Source organism: Lynx canadensis, chromosome B1, assembly GCF_007474595.2.
Source record: "Lynx canadensis isolate LIC74 chromosome B1, mLynCan4.pri.v2, whole genome shotgun sequence".
NCBI classification, from domain to species: Eukaryota; Metazoa; Chordata; class Mammalia; order Carnivora; family Felidae; genus Lynx; species Lynx canadensis.
Window position 1 is genome coordinate 136382497 of NC_044306.2, and position 23309 is coordinate 136405805.

General features: G+C 38.7%; 1 protein-coding gene across 8 annotated transcripts in view; it reads left to right on the forward strand.

The window, feature by feature from the left end:
• WDFY3 (WD repeat and FYVE domain containing 3) overlaps positions 1-23309 on the forward strand; it is a 244267-nt gene that overhangs the window by 164982 nt on the left and 55976 nt on the right. For all 8 annotated transcript variants that reach the window (XM_030313522.1, XM_030313515.2, XM_030313516.2 and 5 more), the window contains 10 exons: positions 1094-1228; positions 3667-3846; positions 5206-5439; positions 11459-11558; positions 13758-13918; positions 15005-15234; positions 16771-16880; positions 18891-19073; positions 20213-20370; positions 21460-21537. In XM_030313522.1, the coding sequence (XP_030169382.1) occupies positions 1094-1228; positions 3667-3846; positions 5206-5439; positions 11459-11558; positions 13758-13918; positions 15005-15234; positions 16771-16880; positions 18891-19073; positions 20213-20370; positions 21460-21537 (1569 nt within the window). The remainder of the gene's footprint in view (positions 1-1093; positions 1229-3666; positions 3847-5205; positions 5440-11458; positions 11559-13757; positions 13919-15004; positions 15235-16770; positions 16881-18890; positions 19074-20212; positions 20371-21459; positions 21538-23309) is intronic.

Genomic DNA, 23309 nt, shown 5'->3' on the forward strand with positions numbered 1-23309 from the left:
TTGGTTTGGGACAGAAAAATATGAAGCTACCATAGAAAACTTTAGCAAAAAGAAGTCCTTTTTTCCCTCTGTGGTCTTTTTTTTTTTTTTTTTTTAAATGATTACTCTCTATGATTCCATATGCATAAAGACTTTGGATGGTATTTTAAATGGAGATCTGAAGAAGTCAAGTTCTGTGATGTTATCTAGAAGTATAATGTCATTTCTATAGAATTAAAAATAAAGAGAGCAGTTTATGTGCCGTGAGTTTACTGGATAGGATTCTTAGTGCAAATTCTGATTACAAAAATATTTTTAATTTCTTAATGATAGATAACATCCACAATAGGAAAACACTGAGACTTTACTTGAATCCTAACTGAAGACTGTTGTGGACTGTTGTGTAGCTTTGGTTTGTGGTACTGCAAAGACTTGGGAATTTAGTTTTAAACTCAACTGTACTTCTGTCATAACTCCAAGTGCTAAATCAAATGATTCTAGTAATTGACAAAACCTTTTAAACAAAAAGAAAGTGTGTACCCTTATATTAAGTCAGAATACGGATTCGGGCTTAACAGAGTTTGGTTGGTTATGTAATTTTTCAAAATAAGCATGACACCATAGTCTTGAAGTATTATATAAAACTCTATGAATAAGTCTCCTAAACTGATTTTTATTTTGTGAAATATTACCTGTATGTGAATTAGAACATTGCCAAAAGAGGGAGGGGGGGGGGAGTTCTGTGTGCTTTTTTTTTAAAAGATCCTGCTTAAAATCATTAGTGGTATAATGTCACCTCCTAGCTAATTAGCATGTGTTTTCTTTCTGTTTGTTTTCATTGGAGGAAAAAAAATAGAAAATATTGTTTTCTATTAACATGGGTACAGAAGCCAGAATGATACATAGTATTCACTCTTCTTTATAAATGTAAAAATTTACAAACTTTTAAAATTTAGAGGAGGGAGGAGTGCTACATCTCTATCCCTCTCCATCATTGCTCACCTTGAAAAAAACTAATCAGTCTCAAAGAAGTTTTAGAATATTAGAACTTGTGAGGGTCTCTAGCTGAAAACAATGGACAGTGGCTAATCTTCATTCATTTTGACCTCTACAGTTTGATTTAGATTCTATTTGGACATTTATCTTTGGAGTTCCTGCCTCAAGTGGAACTGTGGTCTCCTCTATCCATAACGTGTGCACAGAAGCTGCTTTTTTATTATTGGGGATGCTCCGAAGCATGCTGAATTCAGTAAGTTTACAGAGATACTTAAACCTGTTGGTCGTTCCTCCTGCCTGTGATACATTTTTATCAATAGGGGAATCCTAAGATAACATGGCTGTTTGTTTATTACACAGTCTCTCCTTTTAGTTATCTCTACTGTAGAGACTCACTGTGCAGTTGATTAGACCATGATCTCTGGAGCCCTGTCTGGGTTCAAATCCCATACCTGGTACTTAAGACATGCTAACCTCTATGTGCCTCAGGTTCCTCATGTATAAAATGCTGGTGATAACAGAACTTACCTGTTAGGATTGCTGTGAGGATTTAATGAGGCATTAATATATACACAAAGCACTGATAAAAGAGTGCCTGGTACATAGTGTTTTGTAAGTGTTCATGGATATTATTAGTGTTATATATATATTCTAACATATATGTATATATATAACAAATATACATTAATAGTGTATGTCATTGCAATAATATGTTACTTGAACTTTGAAAATCACCTTCATTTAAAGGTTAAAAATGTCAGCACTGGTTTTATTTTGTATTCGTTTTTGTTCTAATTATTTCTAACTTGGATATGAAAGATTGAAAGAGTAAGTGACAAGATGTATGTTCCTGTTTCTTTTATAGGAACACTGTGAGTAACGACTTAATTTGTTTACACAACTTAAGATCACATTGTAAGAGGAATTACTAGCTCTCTTTGAATCACACGTACCGACAAACCTATTCTTATGTCATCTTAGAAAAGAAAATTACTATTGTATTAAGTTAGAATGCTTGGGGCTCTTGTTTTAGTTCCTTTTTATAAACAAATACAAAAATCTAAGTTAAAAAAGTCACTCTCTGGGCAACTAGCAAAAGATAGGTATTGTTCCCATATATCCTTTTTCCCTTTTTATCATCATCGTTATTGTTGTTGTATTGCTCCGAAGGAAGAACACACTCCTGTGTGTCTCCTCTACTCTCAATATTCTGCTACCTCACTACTTCACATCTGACACTTCTGGTCACCGACTGTGTGGTGGGTTTTGCCACGCTAGCTGCATGTCCCACAGCTTAGTTCAGTTCTGACGCGGTCTACCTGGAGACAGCGTCAGATCCCACAGGTTAAGGGCTCAGTCCCACACAACTGCCCCCCGCCACCACATCAGGTGCCAGTCACAAGTCCATGTTGTTACCTGTGCTTCTGCTCTATTGGCTGTAAATTGGAGGTTCCCGCGACTTGGGAAAACATCTTACTTCCTAGATTGCCAGTTTATTATACAAGGATGTGCCTCAGGAACAGCCAATGGAGGAGCTGCAGAGAGTAGGGTGTGGAGAAGGGCACAGAGCTCCCATGCCCTCTCTACCTGCTGTTCTCCCAGCACCTCTGTGTGTTCATCAAGCCAGAAGCTCTCCAGACCCTGTCCTTTAGGGTTTTTATTCAGGCTTCATTACATCGACATGATTGAACCATTGGCCATTAGTGATTGAACTCAATCTCCACACCCTCTCTCCTTCCTAGAAGTTAGAGGGTACAGGGCTTTAGTACAGCGATGAAAGTTTCAGTCCTCTATTCATGTGGTTGTTTCCCTGCCAAGCCTCCATCTTTAGGGACTTTCCAAAAATCTTATCATTAACATTAACTCAGATGTGGTTGAAAGGGGTTTGTTATGATTTTTTTTTTAATATTTATTTATTTTGAGAGAGAGCATGCACGAGCTGGGGAGGGGCAGAGAGAGAGGGAGAAAGGGAACCTTAAGCAGGCTCTGCACTGTTAATGCAGAGCCTGTTGTGGGGCTCGATCCCACCAACTGTGAGATCATGACCTGAGCCAAAATCAGGAGTCGGACTCTCAACAGACTGAGCCACCTAGACACCCCAAGGGGTTTGTTATAATTAACAAAAGACACCTTCATGGCTTTTCTCACTTAGGACATTCCAAAGGTTTTAGTAGCTCTGTGCCAAGAATGAGATGGGACAAAGACCCAAGTATATATTTTGTATTATAAATCATAATATCATGGTTGCATAATGGCTCCAAGCGTTGTTGTCATTTTACATATGACAGTGTGAGGTTCAGAAAGGTGAGGTAACTTCCCCATCTTTCGTGTTGCTCCTAACATAATGGCAGCATGATGGAGGATAAGACAGCTTTGTGGATAACACAGCCACTATTGGCACCAACTGTTCTCATGTTGATAATGATAAATAGTGAAAACCACTGACTCAAGTTACTGAGCTATGACTATGCCAGTGAACAAACGTCCTGTCAGTTTCTAGGAGTACTGTGTCTGTTTTAGCTTATTTCTAGATGTGTTGACGGATATTTGCTCGTGAATGTGGTTCATAAGCATTGTGAACCATTACCATGTCCAGTGTTAGAAAAGAAGTTGAGTAATGGATTTTTTAAAGTGATTTGTAGCAGTGTCAGTTTTTCTAACGTATTATTTCTTTTCTTGTCCCCATGACAGCCTTGGCAATCAGAAGAAGAGGGGTCTTGGCTCCGGGAATACCCCGTGACCCTGATGCAGTTCTTTAGATACTTATATCACAACGTTCCTGACCTGGCCTCCATGTGGATGAGCCCTGACTTCCTGTGTGCATTAGCAGCCACTGTCTTCCCCTTCAATATCCGTCCTTACTCAGAGATGGTAGGAAAGGTGGGGGGAACGTCTACCTGGGATTAGTCTGCTCCAGTGGTTGGCAGGGTTTTCCTGCCAGTCCTTTCAGCTTCTGACCAAGTTAGTTTCCTAACTTTCTACCTCACCTCTTACATTATTCTCTGGTGTCTGCTCCCCACACTCTCCTTCTGCTTTCCTCTAAAATAGCAGTGAACTCTACTTCTGGTTTTATTTAACATATTCTCGTAAGTGTCTGGTTAATCACTTCCCTCTCTGAGTCACTGTGGACCCATTTCTTGCTTTACATGCTGAAAGCTGTGTCATGCAATGTCGTAGCCAAGTTACAGAACTCCGGTCAGAGTGAACTTAACCTCTGCTTTCCTTACCTCAGGAATTCAGCATCTCCTGGATTTAGTCTTTACAAATTAATTATAGGATTGACTGTTTTTATACAAAAATGAAATCTGTGTTTGTCTTTTCATTCAACTTTTATTTTTTATATTCTGTAGTAATAACAAATTATTAGAATATAATCATAGGTAGTACAGGTACTTCTTTTGTCCTTTAAAACAAAGCCCTAAAGACAGTATTCCCTATACTTCAGAATTTCATGTTTTCTCTTAATTCTACCACTTATTCTGGGACCTGGAATAAACTACCTTCTTCCTACTACCCTTTCTTCATGTGTAAAGGTAGAAACATTCATTATAAAACTGTAGGGGATTTTAGGAAGAAAGACAAGTAAAACACAAGATCTTAATACCCTGGCTTGTTTATAATTTTAAAATCCTCTTGTTTTGGTAAAAACAGACCTTTAGTATTATCTCAATGTCTTTTCCTTGTCAGCAGCTTATCATCTGTCTTTTGGTCCTCTTTTTTTTTTTTTCACTTGGCTCCAAACTGGCTTTGGTTATGTTGTTGTTTTGTTTATTTATCTGTTTTTTTGTTTTTTTTTTTTTAATTTGCAAAAATAGATCAGCTTTTAGATGCCACCCTTGGGCCAGATCTTAATTTGAAATTCTGTGACATTGACTTCTCCATAGGTATATTTCAATATGCAAATATAGTCATTCTCATCATTTCAATTATTTTAAGTGCAGTTATCCATAGTAGAGATAAAATTCAACATAAAACAGATACACGGGTAGTGGCTGGTCACTTTAATATTAGAAAGAGCATGTGTTAAGTACACATACATCTGGTTCCCGGTTACTACCTTGAAGTGATAGTCAAATAAGCAGTGAAGTAATGTATTGAATAGCCTAGTAGGAGGTAAATATTGAAGGAAAGTACTCTTGCTGCTATAATTTGGATTTTAGGAAACATGGAAGTGAAAATATCACATAAAATCAAATATGACTCGTGTGTATTTCCACTTGATTTTACCAGGTGACTGATCTTGATGATGAAGTTGGATCTCCAGCAGAAGAATTTAAAGCCTTTGCAGCAGACACAGGGATGAACAGAAGCCAGTCAGAGTACTGCAATGTGGGCACGAAGACGTATCTGACCAATCACCCAGCTAAAAAGTTTGTTTTTGACTTCATGCGGGTCTTAATAATAGACAATCTCTGTCTTACTCCTGCCAGCAAGCAGACTCCGCTAATTGATCTTTTGTTGGAGGTAAGGACAAAAAAATGCATTTACATGTCTTTTGCTCAGTTTTTATAATTAGAACATTAGTAACCAAGCATATTTTATGCCAGATACCTTTCAGATTTCAAATTCTTTTGGTTATACAGGCAGAACATATCATGGACTATGGGAATTTTTTATCCCAGACATGCTATATACCCTAACAATTTGTTTCTCTACTTTCTGTTCCCTCCCATAAGCATGTCCCTAATTCAAACCTTTCTTATCCTTTCCTGGCCAGGAATTGACAGACTTTTTCTGTGAAGGGCCAAATAGTAAATGTTTCAAGCTTTGCAGGCTATACAATCTCTGTTACAACTGTTTCAGTATATCACTGTAGCTAGGAAGCAGCCGTAGACAATACATAAATGAATGAGCATGGCTGTGTTTCAGTAAAACTTGGTCTACAAAGACAGACATGGGCTGGATTTGGCCCATGGTCCTTAGTGTGCCAGCACCTTCTCTCACATACTCTAACACTTAGAGCGTCATTGTCACCTCAGTGTGTAACTCCCTACTTCTGTCCATCTTTCATATTATAACCAGGTATTATTGCTCTTGGTGTCCTCTGCACCATAAGATATGGTGCGTTGCACATAGTAGGTGCTTAATATACAGTTATTAAATTTTCCTCAAGGCAGCGAAGTTTTAGGTTGCTTCCTTGCTTAGTTCAGACTGCAACAAAATACCATAGACTGGGTGGTGTGGATAATAGACATTTATTTCCCACAGTTCCAGACAGAGAAGTCTGACATCAGGGTGCCAGTTTGGTGAGGTTCTGGTGCCCTCTTTCTGGCTTACAGATGGCTACATTGTTATACTCTCACATGGCAGAGAGAGAGAGAGAGAGAGAGAGAGAGAGAGGAGAGAACGAGAACGTGCGCACATGCACTCATGTGCGAGAAAACTCTTGTGTTCCTTCCTCTAATAAGGGCACTAATCTCATGGGCACTCCACCATCGTGACCTCATCTTAACCTAATTACGTTTTGATGGCTCCATCTCTTAATACCATCACATTGAGGGTTAGAGCTTCAACATACGAATTTGGGGGAGATGCAGACAGCCCATTGCACTTGCCTGTTCTGCTGGTAAGTGATATGAATCAGCTGATGCATCAGAAAATGAGCCCTAAGTGTACTGCTGGCTCTAGTAATTGGCCATGCCTAAAAACCAAATGTTCACCTAGAAAATTTTCAAAAGATCCTAGAAAGAGAATTTAATATGTAACTAGTTGCCTGTACATTCATATTTTTTTTGGTCAATTCATATAAGCAGGGTCAAGTAGTGCATTCCAGGACTCTGAAAATAATATCATCCTATGAAAAGATTCAGTTCCGAAGACTATAACTGCTCTTCTCTCTGGGGAACTTCCCTCATGCTCTCAGCCATTTGGTAGCTGAACCTGCACTTTCTCTGCTCCCTCTAGTGGCTAATACAGTTAATTTTTTACTTGAAACCTTAAAACCACAGGAGATGTTTTATCTTATTCATGTGAAACTCTCTCCCTTTGGTCAACTAAAAGAAATTGCTGATGTAATTTAGATACTAGTCATGCTAAGCATTTCAACCAGGACCACACTGTTTACGTTGGTAGAAAAATAGTAAATGTCATCAGCAGTTCACATGGTAGAGTTTAAAAGCATGCCTGGTAGAACTTGTCCTTGTTAGAAACTTTAAGAAGTAAGATAGATGGCTAGTATCTTAGCACGTCAGGTAAGAATTTGAAGCATTCTATGCAAAATGAAATGGTGATCAGAAAATAAGATAATAAAGTTCAGAAGAGGTGTGTGCCAGAAAGCATAAGTGAGCCAGATACTAAAATACACATGTGTGGGAGATACGGACAGATATATCCATTAATAGCCTTTTCAGATTTGTAGGAACCCTGATAGATAATTAGCCATGGGTAAGCAAAATAATTGTCTTTTATTTTGGTTTTCTATATTTTTCAAAGAAAAAGTTTGATATAACATGTACTAACCTTGAGGTAGCATTCTCATTGTTGTGGACAGTAATCTGCCCTGTGGTGGAATTGTGTCTGATTGGACTGGAGAGTCAGGGGTGGTGGGGTTAGAATTCAAGGAAAACAGGGGGATGTCAAGATGGAAACTCCCAGGTAGGTTATCAACTCCTTAAAAGTTAGGGACCACCTTTCACATGTCCTTTCATCTCTTACAGAATTAGCACAGAGTTTTGGTTCTTTTCAATAGTAATCATTTAACTATAACTATATCCAGGCAGCTCTCGAACAGGAAGATGTGATACATCTAATAAGAGAGATAACATTTGCTTTTAAAAATTAACTTAATCCTTTGAGGAACTTCCAATTCTTCTATACACATATAGAATAAACATGCAGAACATATTTATTGCACTCTATGTCTTTGATGGTGTAAAAAACAGCAAGCACATGATTTTGAATGTTGTTCAAGAAGAGAATTATCCTGTATGTTTACCACTTACCTGGATGAAGGACGGGGTTTGATCCAACTGATTTTCAGTTCGATACGTTTGAGGCAGGCCATCTTCAGTCTTAGGATTGCCGGAATCTCACCACAAGATCATCTACTTACTTGATTATAAAAGATTCCCATTTGTGTAGGCGAGCCAGAGTGTACAAGGGAGGCAGTATGGTGCAGTAGAAAAAGCATGGGTTTTGGAGTGAGAAGGACCTGTTTTGAATTCTGGGCCGGTTATTTATTATATAAACACTTTTGTCTCAATGAACTCAATCCATTCTCTGGAGAATGATTTATATACTAATCTCCCTTGTATGATTTTTACGGGAGTTAAATATATGTAAATCACCCAGCAAAAGCTATTTTTGAGAAATTAAATGTGTGCTGGTTATAGCTGTGTCCTCTCCACTCTCTTCACCCCTTAGAGTTTGCCCATCTTTCACAAGGTATAAAAATAGAACCTGTCTCTGAGGGCTGCTGTGAGAATTAAATAAGAGAATACATTTAAGATTCATAACACAGAACCTGGCACGTAAGGCTTACCCAGAAAACGAAGTGGCCTTCGCTGGCATATACCAGAGTGTCCAGGAGCTCTTCTCCCTGCTCCCGTCCACCGGTGTCTTGTCACCACCAGTACCTGTCACCAGCAGGCATCTTACGGAAGGCCCGGTGACATTGCTGCACGTGAGCACCACCATGGCAGCCCGGGGTCGGAGGGTGGGCTTATACCATAAGTACCTCTCTGTGCTCTCAGGAGTTCACAACTCTATTGTAGCCATCTTCTAAAAGACTTCTCTCTTCACTTCAGTCTGAGATCCACCCTGGGTGACTAGGACAACGAACAAACAAAAAGTGGCAAAAGGGGGCAGAGAGAGCCCTCTCCCGTAACTGACAGAAGGGAGGAAATCAGTTAAGAGGAATACTGCAGTTGGAATGAAGAAGCTCGAAACCTCTTCCTTAAGAGCTTCAGCCTGTCCACAAACCACCGAACACCAAAGGTCTTCCTCCCAAAGCTGCACTGCTCTCGTCGAGAGCAGCAGGCCCGCTGGGCTGGCTGGCCTGTGCGCATAGATTCTGCATGGTGTCTGCAGGCTGCAGAAAGAAGGCTGTGATTCTCTGAATACTGGTGTTGACTGGCTTCCCTGTGTTTACCGGGAAGACATGTGATGGCCACAGACCGGAGCAGATCATAGTGCTCACCCTGTCCTCCCCCTGCCCTGAACTCGTCCCAGGTATCTGGTGCAGCCGACCAGATTGATGTAGAAGATTGATGAGGCTGTAGCAGAGTTGTTTTTGTGCATTTGTTAACTTCAATATGGAGACTTCCAGTAGAGCTGGAAGAGTATAGTCTAACGGGAGGCCATGAATTTTGCCATCAAAGAAACTGAGGTTTGAGTCCTAGTTGTGACTTACCCACTCAGCCTTAGTTACCATCTCCCTAAAATGGGGTACAAAGAGATATTTTGCAGATTGAGATAATGAGATAAAAGTAAGCACTGTCTTTTACATATAGCAACTCCATAGAATTTTTTTTTTAATGCCTCTGAGACAGCTGTGCATTCATTCATTAAGCCTTAAATCCTTTAAAAGTTAGGCTACAATAAATCTCAGCAAGAACATTTAAACTCCGCAATTAGAGCCAATAACAAGCGTAAATTCTGGGTCATAATCACTCATATAATAGATTCTGTGAGAGGATTCAGAGGATTAAATGCTTATTGGTGACTGAGCCAGCCTTAAATCCTTGCATAATTCAAAAGAATGTTTCTTAATTAAGTAAAGATAAATATTGTTGATGAAGCTACTTTTCTGTGTACTATGGTCCCTCTGTTTTCAGATTCCAAACTTTGTCTAGTTAAGATTTGATAAGCCCTACCCATTATTATTTATCCCATTAACCAACCACCTTGAGTGATGATGATCCAGAATGAACACTGTTGTCTTCGGGGGGTTTAAATCTTCCTGTGAATGGAGAACCTTACTCCTTAGTAAACTTTGATCTGCTCAGGCTGTTTGAAAAAATGATCTCTGATCTGATTATAAGGTAATCCTCCAAGATCTAATCAATCTGCTGTTTTTCTCTTTATTTGGCAAGGTTGAATTCTCACTGTACCATCCACATGAGAAATTGGCAGGGCGTGGCCACAGCTCTACTGCTGACCACTGTCATTAATCTGTTCCAACTGCACAGGAAAATTTATTAAGATTAAAAACAATATGACCTATCTTTCATTTTTCCCCTAGTTATTCTGATCCCAAACCAAATTTCTAAACTTTAGTACTATTTTAACTGTTATTAGGCCCACATTTTGTCATTTTTAAACAAAATAAATATGTCTTACCAGCAAAACAGAGAAGTGCTTGTTGCAACTTTGGTTGAGATGTTGGTTTTTGAATCCCTAGAATAAGATCTTTGATCTGAATATAGATTTTAGATTTTTAACTGCTCCTTTAAACCCTTTTTGAGTACCACCTTGAAAATCAGAATAGAAAGAAATGGATTTTTTAAAATAGAGCAGAATTTAATTTTAAATGCATAAAGCAAAACAGTTTTCTAAAGCCCACTTTTGTAACATCATAACCATAGTCCCGGATGTGTGTATTCACGGATCTGCAAAGCATCATTACTATGCTGGTATCAAAACATACAGATCTCTTTTTAAGAAACAGTTTTGTGTCAGTTTGTTGAACTGTTCCATATCCAACTCCTACCAAAAGCAAACTAAAACCACTGGCATTTGAGGACGACAGAAGGATGTTTCCACCTTTCATCCCTAGGCTCCCAGTGGTCTGCCACCCACCTCTCAGGTTAGATACTTGCCAGTTATGCACCTAGATTATATTACCCTAATAACAGAAATGCCATCTGAGGACTGTAGTTTAACTTTGTGCCCTAAGCTTTTATTCAATATCATTTCTAAAATCATCTTTGTACTGTACAAAACCATTCTCAAAGGTATTATGGATAGGGTTAGCATTGTCGTCGTTTTAAAAACCCTTAGAGAACCTTCCTCTAAGAACGACTTCAGGTAAACATCCTTGCTGACAGTCTAGTGTGCTGCTTTTTACAGATAAGAAAAAGCTTTGTAAACCGTATCGTCTTTTTTTCTCCTCGATACCGTGGAAGCGCAGAGCTAAATTTTGTGCCATGTGCTTAGTTAACATTTGGTATTAATATTCCCTTCCCCCTCAACTTTGCCCCCTTGATTCCTAGATCCCTGAGGTTTTATATCTGTTTTAATGGCTTTATGATTTATTTTATCTGTATCTCATAAATGGCCAACTGTCTTTGGAAGTGAGGTATACTTAGAATCTTTTTGGAGGACTGGATTCAAAAGATGATACTTTACTTTTGCTTCTTTTTAATTCTGTGGTCACAAAAATAAAAAAAAAGCATAAGGGTGTCTACTATCTCTCATGTCATATTTTATTATTTCCCAGTAGGGTTTTTTTATGTAACTATGTAAGTATTAATAATATAACTATGATTGAGGCCTTATCTTTGTTTAATTGGTTCTGTTTCTAATTGTAAATTTTATTGATTAGGCTTCTCCTGAAAGATCTACAAGAACTCAGCAAAAAGAATTTCAGACTTATATTTTGGATAGTGTAATGGACCATTTGCTTGCAGCTGATGTCTTATTGGGTAATACTATGTTTTATTTTCACTTTATGAAAGTACCTATAATCATTCTTCTTCTCTATCTAAACCCCAAGTGTATCTCCTTTTTAGCTTTATCTTTTCTGTGCATTTTTCCCTCTTCCTGGTATTTTTCTGTAATGAGCAACAAGCCCATCTAGCTCATTCCTTTTAATCTGGGATAGAGAGTCAACAACAGGAAGTGTTTTAAGTTGCTTGTCCACATCTGTACACTCAGGTGGCAGGAAGAGGACAAGGGAAGAGAAAAAAATGTTTTTAAAACTGTCTTACAACAAGTTATATTTATGTGAATATCTAGTACTTTTAACTTATTGTGATATACATACACAACTTATAAGCATAGAGCTCCATGAATTACCACCCAGACATCACGCCTGTATGAGACCACTGAGATTAAAAAAAAAAAAGAAAAAGAGCACTCAGATAGGAATGCATTACAGACACCCCCAGAAACGTCCCTCCTGCCCTGACACAGTTACTGCTCACGGAGGCACTGTCCCAACTTCTAAAACAACAGATTGATTTTGCATGCTTTTGAACTTTATAAATGGAATCATACAACATGTATTCTTTGTGGTCTAGCTTCTAATACTCAACATGTTTGTGAGATTTGTCCATGCTGTTGCCTGTAGCAAGAGTCCATTTATTTTCATCACTAGAATATGATAGTATTCTGTCATATGCATATATAAAAATGTATCCATTTTGTTGTTGTTGGACATTTAGTAGTTTCAAGGTTGAAACAGCTAGAAATAAAGCTGCTTGTTCCTATGGGCCACATGTGTGTGCAATATTTCTACCTGCCTGTTAGATATATATCTGTGAGTAGAGTTGTTAGGTCAGAGGTATGTATATGTTATTCTTTAGGATGGCACCCAGTACATAAATTCAAAACACATAAAGATGTTTTTTCTATATGTCTATATCTAGTTACAATAAAAATACAAAACTGGATACATTTACAGTGGAGCTAATTTTTATATGTAAAATAATGATAGAATTTAAAGGAGAAAAAAAAGGAGAGATTTAACATATTTGCTACTTGAGTTCCCAGTAATATTAATCAAAGAACTTCCATGCTATTAAAGTTTTTTTGTTTGTTTGTTTTGTTTTGTTTTGTTTTAGAGTAAATCTGCCAAGAAATCTTTAGTATTGTCTTAACATGCAATTCTCAGAGCATAGTGTCAGGTCAAACTTTTGTGTTTGTTTTTATTTCTTGAGAAAAACTTACACAGTATCAGTTTTACTATGCAAAGGCATAAAATGAAGAGTTTTGCATAATGGAGTTAGAGTTAGGTGGGAATAATAATCACAATCAGTGGGGCTCCAGAATTTCTAGAAAGGAGGGGCTTACAGAGGGAACTTTGGTTAGGAGGATTAGTCTTGAAGTAGTACATACACAGCAAGTGCACTGAAAGCACTTGCATAGCTTTAAAAAAAAAGAAAAAGTTTATTTATTTTGAAAGAGTGGGGAGGGGCAGAGAAGAGAGAGAATCCCAAGCAGGCTCCACGCTCAGGTGTAGAGCCCAGCCTGGGGCCTGATCCCATGACCGTGAGATCGTGACCTGAGCTGAAATCAAGAGTCCGACACGCAGCGGACTGAGCCACCCAGGCGCCTCAGTAGCTTTTTGAAGAGAAAGAGTAGTGAAGGTAATCGTGGAGGGAGGTGTAGGGAGGGAAAGGTGCCTCTTGGCCCCACCAGCGCTGATTGTAGTTTATTTTTCACAGTTGTTGTGAACCTCTTTAATGCGTATAGTACTTCATTGTGCTTAAAGGTATAATCGCAACTTGAGTTTTGTTTGACTGTTTGTTTTACCCTTTATTGTCGCACAGAATTGATTCACAACTAATAACCTGACAGCTTTTTTCTCAGAGATCCTCTGTCACTGCCATTTTAAGTTGAGGAACTATTTGCTCATCACAGATGTTCTCAAAGCAATAAGAGACTTCATACTTTGAATCCATAACTCTTTTATCCTGCAGAAATGATTTCTTCCAACAACATTTGTCATGATTTCTGGCCATGAACATCATTTTCTTAAAGTAGTACATTAGAGCTAGTGGTCTTATTTCTAAATGTAGTAGATGAATTCGTTTTGCCTTAGCCTCATTTGTTTGAGATTCTGGTCTTAGGCTGGTTGATTCAATTTTCTTAGATATTTTTTTTTTCCTGCTTGAATTTAGGGGAAGATGCATCTCTGCCTATTACCAGTGGAGGAAGCTACCAGGTATTGGTGAACAATGTGTTTTATTTCACACAACGTGTGGTGGACAAGCTTTGGCAAGGCATGTTCAACAAAGAATCTAAACTTCTTATAGATTTTATAATTCAACTAATTGCACAGGTAACCCAATTTCACTATTAGTTTTAGAGTACATGTTTTCCTATTGAAAAACTTTTCCTAATATGTCAAAATTATTGGAAATAAATGTAACTAATAAGATAATGTTAACATTTACCATAAAGCTCACCGTATTGAAAGTGAATAAAAACTGTCGATTTGTAGCCCTTCCCTTCCTTACCCATAGCTGGTGCCAGTGTGTCCCTTGTAAAGTTGCCTAAGTTCCCTCAAGCTGTGGGCTCTCCCTGACCTCCCCACTGACACTGCTCTTTGCCACCCAGATAGCTTCCTTTTGGTTTAAATACCTTAAGTCAGTACAATTTGATGAGGTTTTTTTGTTTTATTTTTACAGTATGATATATTTGTGTGTAAAGATTTAGAGAGCAGGAAGAGTTGATATTAAAGGCATATTTTCTCCTTGTAATTGAATCTTCACAAAATTCACTGTAGTTCTTTGAAGATGTCATTTTAGAGTATGTGTGTGTGTGTGTTATCTTTGACTAAAGAATGTTGGCCTGGTTTGGCACAAGTGATTAATCTTACTCAACACTTAATGTGGAAACTGGGAAATGCCACTATTGTGTGTTATTAGCATATGGTGCACAGATTCTTTCATGTGACCTAAGAATTTTTTTAAGCGTTAAATTTGTATTTATGCCAAAGAGAAAACTTTGCAAGTGAGGAAATGAAATGAGAATGTCAAAAGAAGTTTTTTACTAACATTTTAGGTTCGTTGTGTTTGTTTCTTCAGTAGTTTTGAGTGGAGATCACTCCCCCTCACGCGACTTTAGTGGTAGGACCTTCTCCCCGGATGGCACTTCCTCGTGTCCTCTGGCAGGCTGCTCTGCCCACAGGAGTGGTAGCAGCTCTCCTCACTGGGGGGTGTAGCTCTCATCTCACTAAATTATGTATGTGGCTCTCTTGGGATCTGAACCTCATATTAGCAAAAGCTTTTTGGTTTGTAGCTTAGCACGCCTGTGCTGAGCATGGCATTTGGTACATAATAAACCTAATGTTTCTGTGCGAATGATACGCGGATCTTTTATTTCTGTCCATTCTACTAAATAAAGTATCTTTCATTATCTTTAGTCAAAAAGAAGATCACAGGGATTGTCACTTGATGCGGTGTATCACTGCCTCAATAGGACCATCTTGTACCAGTTCTCACGGGCACACAAAACCGTTCCACAGCAAGTGGCACTCCTAGATTCGCTCAGGGTCCTGACTGTAAACAGGAACTTGATCCTGGGACCTGGGAACCACGACCAGGAATTCATTAGCTGTCTGGCTCACTGCCTTATTAATCTACATGTTGGAAGGTAACTTTTTAATGTTCGGTTTGCCACCTTGAATTTATCTTTGATATTTTTCCACCAGAACTCTTTGTCCTACTTTTTTGATAGTAACATTTTTTTTTTAAATCTCAGTTTTAAAACTCCGTGGAAAATATGAAAGACAAGGGTTACATTTTTGCAACAAAATGAGTGTTCTTTAATTGTCTGTATCTTTAAATTGGTCATTAATCACCTTATGTCACATATATAACTTAAGTTTTTATTTCTTAATTTTGAGAGACAGAAAGCATGTGAGCAGGGGAAAGGCAGAGGAAGAGGGAGAGACAGTGTCAATCCCAAGCTGACAGCACAGAGCCTGACTCAAAGCTCCATCTCACAAACCATGAGATCATGACCCGAGCCGCCATCAAGAGTCAGATACTTAACCAACCAAGCCACCCCGGTGCCCCCACATGTATAATTTTAAAAGAAGAAAGTTCACTTTTTTTTTTTTTTTTTTTAATTTTGAGAGAGACAGAGACAGCGTGAGTGGTGGAGGGGTAGAGAGAGCAGGAGAGAGAGAGAGAGAGAGAAAGAGAACTCCAAGCAGGCTCCACACTATCAACACAGAGCCCGATGCAGGACTCAAACCCACAAACCATGAGATCATGACCTGAGCCTAAACCAAGAGTCAGACGCATAACTGACTGAGCCACCCAGGCTCCCCAAAGTTTACTTTTAAAATAAACAAAATACACATTGTTGGAGGTTAAGAGAGGTGAAAAGAATGCAATAAATAAATGCAGTGGTATATGTTAAATGGGTGAAATTAGTATTTTTCCATTGATTGCTTTGACAAATACGTATTCAGTGTCTGCTGGGGCCGGGCGTTGAATTAGGGACTGGGATGAAATGTGAGCAAGAAGGAACCCATGGTGGGGTTTTGGAATATGCAGTCTAGGAGTAAAGATAGAAGTAAGCAAGACTGGTCTGGGTGCTAAGTGCTGTGCTAGAAGCATGGTGCTTTGGGAGCATGGAACACATGCCCCTAACTGGAGGAGACACCTGCCGAGTTACAACTTGAACATGGTTAAGGAGGAGGTTAGCCCTCCAAAGGGGATAAGAGTGATGTAGGAAGAAGGAGCCATCTGTATGATTGCCCTGGAGGAGGCAAGAATGTGGCACTTAGGGGAAACTGCAAGTAATTGACTGCCACTGAAGCAAAAATGGTGGCATAAGAGACTGGAGGGAGGTGGTACATAGACATATGAGCAGAATGTTCTTAAATGACCTTTTTATAATTTTTAGGTAAAAATGTTAATAGTGATCAGAAGGCATCTCAGTGCTGTTGTGTCTTTTTAATTACAGTTAGTCAAGTGGGTTTGTGATATCACCCCTTTAAATGGCATTTTTATGCTAAAGTAGGAAGTTCTGTTTTGTGCATCTGCTGAATGTCTGTCTGCCAATTATGGAACTTTGTAATAGAGCCCGCATTTACCTGTGTCTGCAGAGGTATACTTGGTCATTATGGTTTTCAGCTACAGTCATTTCCTTCATATAGTTTAAACTGGAATTTTTCAGCAACGTGGATGGGTTCGGACTGGAAGCAGAAGCCCGCATGACTACATGGCACATTATGATACCCTCTGACATTGAACCAGATGGTGGTTACAGCCAAGATATTAGTGAAGGTAATTGCCTCAATATGTTTTCTTCCTTTTCTCTCCCCACTCCTTCATTTCCAAGTTTTAAGATACACCCTGCCCTCTTCCAAAAAAACTCACTTAAGAGACGGCTGGGTGGTTTGGTCGGCTAAGTGTCCGACTTCGGCTCAAGTCATGATCTCGCAGTTTGTGGGTTCAAGCCCCGCATCGGGCTCTGTGCTGACAGCTCGGAGCCGGGAGCCTGCTTCAGATTCTGGGTCTCCCTCTCTCTGCCCTCCCCCACTGGCTGGCGCTCTCTGTGTCTCTCAAAAATAATAAACATTAAAAAAATTTTAAAAACCTCACTTGAGAAACTGTCAGCATTGACAACCAGCCCCCCAGTAGGTCACACCTGAATCCACACCTATATGCCCACCAACATCTAAATCAACCTGGTAGCTGTAGCTCTCCTTATGCCAAGATGGGTAAACCACTAACCGCTGATATTGCTAGCCCTCAGCATTTCATGGTAACACTGGGAGACTTGATATTTATTTACCTTTGCACAGCTAGTGGTGCAAATACTGACTTGGCATTTGCCATTAAGAGAGCTGCCTACTGGTAGTGTCAGACATGTCACATTAGAGACAAATACTGCTTGAGACAGGTTGTCACTACTCTTTTTTTTTTTTTTTTTTTTTTTTTTTTTTTGAGAAAGAGAAAGTGGGAGCAAGCAGGGGAAGGGCAGAGGGAGAGAGAAAATCTCAAGCAGGCTCCATGCCCAGCACAGAGCCCAACTCCAGGCTTGATCTCCTATGGGATCATGATCTGAGCCAAAATCAAGGGTCCGACACTTAACCGACTGAGCCACCCAGGTGCCCCACTACTACCGTTTTTGTTCTCTTTTAATCTAGTTTTCCCACTGATTTTTAGAAGTATTGTGTATTAAAGTCTTTGGGGTGGATTGATTTCTAATTTCCATGTTGGTCCATAGAAAAGTCAGATAACTACAGTAGTGTTGGTCTCCCCAGCCATACAGTGTGGTGGTTTAGCATATGACTTTATCCTTTGGAAGGCCAACACTCACTCTTTCATTCATTTAAGCATTAATTTACTCTGTTTGCTTTCACTAACACATTTTTGAAGCCCAGACACTGAGGAACAGTGACTGTTTTCACCCCACACGGAACTAACAGTTTAGAACGTTGGTTCTCAAAGCAGACTAACCACATCAGCATCATTTGAGAGCTTGTTAGAAAAACAGATTCTCTGGCCCCACTCAGATCTACTGAATCAGAAACTCTGGGCATGGAGACCAGCAGTCTGTTTTAACAGGCCATTCAGGTGACTCTGATGCTTGGTAAAGATTGGTCTAGAGCAGGAGTCAGACAAATGAGCAAGGAATCCTTAGTAAGATGCAATTTAATAGTAAATATAAATATTCTTTTCAAATATTTGTTCTCTTTTTCCTTTTGCAAATTTAGGAACAAGTAACTTAATTTTCCACTTAAATAGATTTAAAAATTATTTTTAAATGGGGGTAAGTTTTTACACAGAAGAAGCTAGACAATAAAATTTCTGTGTATTCAATTTCTAGTTTTATAAGTAAACATGCAGTCTTTTGCATACATATGAATATATATTTTTAAATTTTTTTTAATGTTTATTTTTGAGAGACAGAGACACAGTGTAAGCAGGGGAGGGGCAGAGAGAATCTGAAGCAGGCTCCAGGCTCTGAGCTGTCAGCACAGAGCCCAATGTGGAGCTTAAAAACACGAACTATGAGATCATGACCTGAGCCAAAGTTGGATGCTTAACTAACTGAGCCACCCAGGTGCCCCATGAACATATATATTTCTTAAGTTCTCCAAGTAACCAACCACTGTTTTGGTTATCTGAATAATAATTTTTACTGAGCTTAATATGATATGAAGCTTTTTTTTTTTTTTTTTTGACAACTAAGTACCCTAGATGAGATTCTTAGATGTAAAACATGAAGAAAATTACTAACTACCTTTATATTGTGTTTTTGATAAGTTGTTTTTTTCCATTTCCTAGGGCGTCAGCTTCTTATAAAAGCTGTCAACAGAGTTTGGACTGAATTAATTCATAGTAAGAAACAAGCCTTGGAGGAGCTTTTCAAAGTCACTCTACCTGTGAACGAGAGGGGTCATGTGGACATAGCTATAGCAAGGCCGCTCATTGAAGAAGCTGGTTTAAAGTGTTGGCAGAATCATCTGGGTAAGAGAGTCCTCAGAGATGATATGAACAAGAGATTTTACATGCGACTGTTGTCTATGGGTACACTTTAGATACGTAATTAAAACTATCCCAAAAGGGTCTTATGGCGGCAAAAGTGAAAGTTAACAGCCATTCTAGAATGGTTATGTTGAGATTTGGCTTTTTTTTCCCTCAGGTTTTTTTTTGTTGTTTGGTTTTTTTTTGTTTTGTTTTGTTTTTTTTTTTTTAAATCTGAGGTGTGTTACCTACCCCTCTGCCATTTATAAATTTGTAAATAATACTTTGCCTGCAGATGTTCATTATGGTCACCATCTTGTCTACAAATCCATAATCCCTCTTCCGTAATTCTGAAATTCAAAAAGCCCTGAAAATCCAAGGTTTTTTCAGGAATTTGGTGCCCAAAATCACTTGTTAGCAAAACCTAACCTATCTTGATTTATCCTACTTAGTATAAATATTCACATATTTTGCTGCAGAAATATTAATTTGTTCATTTTATGGTTTACTGTCATTGACCTTCTGTTGGTACTATATAATATATAGTGTATGTACCGTATCACTTTTTTAAAATCCAAAACATTCGGGGCGCCTGGGTGGCGCAGTCGGTTAAGCGTCCGACTTCGGCCAGGTCACGATCTTGCAGTCCGGGAGTTCGAGCCCCGCGTCAGGCTCTGGGCTGATGGCTCGGAGCCTGGAGCCTGTTTCCGATTCTGTGTCTCCCTCTCTCTCTGCCCCTCCCCCGTTCATGCTGTCTCTCTCTGTCCCAAAAATAAATAAACGTTGAAAAAAAAAATTTTTTAATCCAAAACATTCTACATTCCAGAGTATATGCAGCACCAAATATTTTAGATAGGGGGTTGTGAATTGTTGTTAACACAGAAACTGAATGCAGTTAAAGTAAGTTTGCGTATTACTGCAGAGCTGTGAGGCTTCAGCCAAATGTAAATTCAACTAGTACAGTAATTCCCAAGCAGTTTTCCATGTAAGTGTGTGATATCTAAGAGAATGTCTGTGTCTGTAATGTCAGCTGCTTTTCATAACTACAAAATTGTGGTTTGTAACCATGACACAAAAGTGTTAAAAGTAAGACTGAGAAATACATGGAGAAATTGCAAAGTCATGTAATTTTAATTTCACAGCCCACGAGAAGAAATGCATAAGTCGAGGAGAAGCTCTAGCGCCCACCACGCAATCCAAATTGTCCCGCGTGAGCAGTGGTTTTGGTCTTTCCAAGTTAACAGGATCAAGAAGGAATCGAAAGGAAAGTGGTCTTAACAAACACAGTCTTTCCACCCAGGTACGTTGTTTAGCTTCATCAATGGTACTATCAGAAATCTGTATTTCAAGGTTTAGTTGTAGTGTTTCATACAATACATTTAACATGTACAAGCATGTGATTTGAAGTACAACTTTTCTGCATTGTTGCTTTAGAAGAGAGAAGAACCCACATAATGAGAACGTCTCCCAACTGTCTATGATAAAATTGCGTTCTGAGTGTTGTGTATGCACAACCACTTCATAACTGGACGTGACATCCAGATACTGATCTGTGATCAGACAGTGGGTAATCTTTCCCAGTTTTTCCAAACTTCCAATAATTTTGTTACTGATAATTATATAAATTTTAAAGCAGTAGCAGAACAAGATGGTTTTTTTGTTCTTTAGTACCTTGTCATATATATCTGTGATTGATTTTTTCAAAACTCCTCTACCTATGTTAATTGCTTCTTCATCATACTTCCTCTACCATCCCAGAATCTTAGGCAGCTGTGAGGGTCTGAGAGAAACAATATGTATCATTCACACATTCCATGTGTTAGGCCAGGTTCTCCAGGAAGCACACCTAGAGGGAGTTTGGTGCAAGGTGTTTATTACAGGTGCCCTTGTGGTCCATATTTGTGGAAGGGTAAGAAAGGAAGCAGAATTGATCACAGGGAAACACTAGGTTACAAGGCAGGTCTAGCCTGAACTGACCTAAGTGGAGCTTTGGGGCCAAAATGGCCTGCCCCAGTTGACCTGTACTGAGCTGAAATAGCTGAACTTGCCTGCCTCCAAATCACCCCATCATTAGGTTTGGGGTTCCCTGGCAGTTCTCTGCAGCTGTGGTGATCCCTGAAGGTGCTGATGGTGCTCTTAAAGGCTGTAGGAGCAAGCGTGTCCTTGAAGGGGCATTGAGCAGGAGAGGGCTGGGAGTGGATCTGTGTCCATCATGCAAGCCTCCATTAGATTCATCAGATAATTAATCTTTTAGGGTTTTGTTTATTTTGTAGTTGTGCCTTTAGCAGAATATTAATTTAATAAATAATTTGGCATTATTTTAAGGCTAGTTAGCATTTTTTCAGGCAATCCATGAAATATTAACATCTCATTTTCCATCCATTGTTAGGAGATTTCTCAGTGGATGTTTACACATATTGCTGTTGTCCGTGACTTAGTAGATACACAATATAAGGAATATCAGGAGGTAAGAATTCGTAACTATAATAAAGGTTTGTTTTGTGTTCCTTGACTGAGAAAAGACTGTTTCTCATGATACTTTTTTAACCCGAAGAGTAAGTTACTGAACTGCGTTCATTATCAGATGATGTTTTAAATTATCCCTGCCAGCTACTTTGGCCATTGGTTTTAAGACAGAAAAATTTGAACTTTCTAGAAGCAGATGGCATTGCAAAAAACAACAAACTGGAAATCACAACTAAATACCATTGATGTCAATGGTACTGACATATTGCATATGTTGTTCCTAATAAATATTAAAATACAAGAAAATCTCTCTCAGACTTAACAAGGAGACTATGAAAATATGCATCAAAGTCTCTGAAAAGTCTCTTAAAATTCAAAAAAAACTTGAAGATGAAATAATTTTTTTTTTCTTATAGTCACTTAGTGATTATGTTGGTAAGAAATAAATTCAGTGAAATCCTCTTGGTGAATTCATGATTACTCAAAAACTTATCCTAAATATTTTATTTCCAGAATGGCTGATTTAGATCTATTAAAGATTTCTGAATGCTGAATTGCTAATATTTTAGGAGCATACACTAGCTATTTGTTACAGGGTATTGACCTCCCCACCAAGAATACATTAAATACTACTATGATATTATGTAACTTCAAGATTATTCATTCCGTAATCTTCACTGTTAGTTGTAGAAAGAGATCTTTATTCTTAGATTGATATTGTATTCTTCTATTCCATCAATCATTAAATGTGCAATACGTCTTGGGGCGCCTGGGTGGCTCAGTTGGTCAAGCGTCCGACTTCGCTCAGGTCATGAACTCACAGTTCATGAGTTTGAGCCCCGCATCGGGCTCTGTGCTGACAGCTTGGAGCCTGGAGCCTGCTTCAGATTCTGTGTCTCCCTCTCTCTCTGCCCCTCACCCGCTCACTCTCTGTCTCTCAAACATAAATAAACATTAAAAAAAAAATTTTTAATGTGCTATATGTCTTGATATTTGATATATACCAAGAAGTTATACCAATTCAGAAATTTTCTTTAAATTTTTTTTTCAACGTTTATTTATTTTTGGGACAGAGAGAGACAGAGCATGAACGGGGGAGGGGCAGAGAGAGAGGGAGACACAGAATCGGAAACAGGCTCCAGGCTCTGAGCCATCAGCCCAGAGCCCGACGCGGGGCTCGAACCCACAGACCGCGAGATCGTGACCTGGCTGAAGTCGGACGCTTAACCGACTGCGCCACCCAGGCGCCCCAAGAAATTTTCTTTTAAGTAAAGTGGTTTGGATCTATCCCAGTGGCCAACTGAAAATGGTTTTTCTTTTATTCTACTATGAATATCAAGTTATTTACCAGAACTGCATGTTTATATTCTTTACCTAAAATTTTTGGAAATGTTACCAAGTTTAGCAGTAATGTGGTGTGCTGGCAGTATTTCTTGATCTGATTCACTAGATTTTCTCCTATCCAGGTTCTAGTACCTACCTGTTTTATAACTTGAGGGTGGGAAGGGGTCTCATCCTTAAGTTACTGTGTTTATCCATTAACTTACACTGAACTAACCATTTCAGTGTATTTTCATAAGGCACTGCACACTCTGCCTTGTACATATCTGTCATTCACTTGGTGCTAAAGTAATCACTTTGGCCACCATAAAAACCGTACCTTCTCACAAAATTAGTAGCCTGATGTTTTTTTTAACAATTTTATTGTTATAGAACAACAAATAAATGTAATTTTACTTATATACTATTGACTGAAATGGTATATACTGGTTT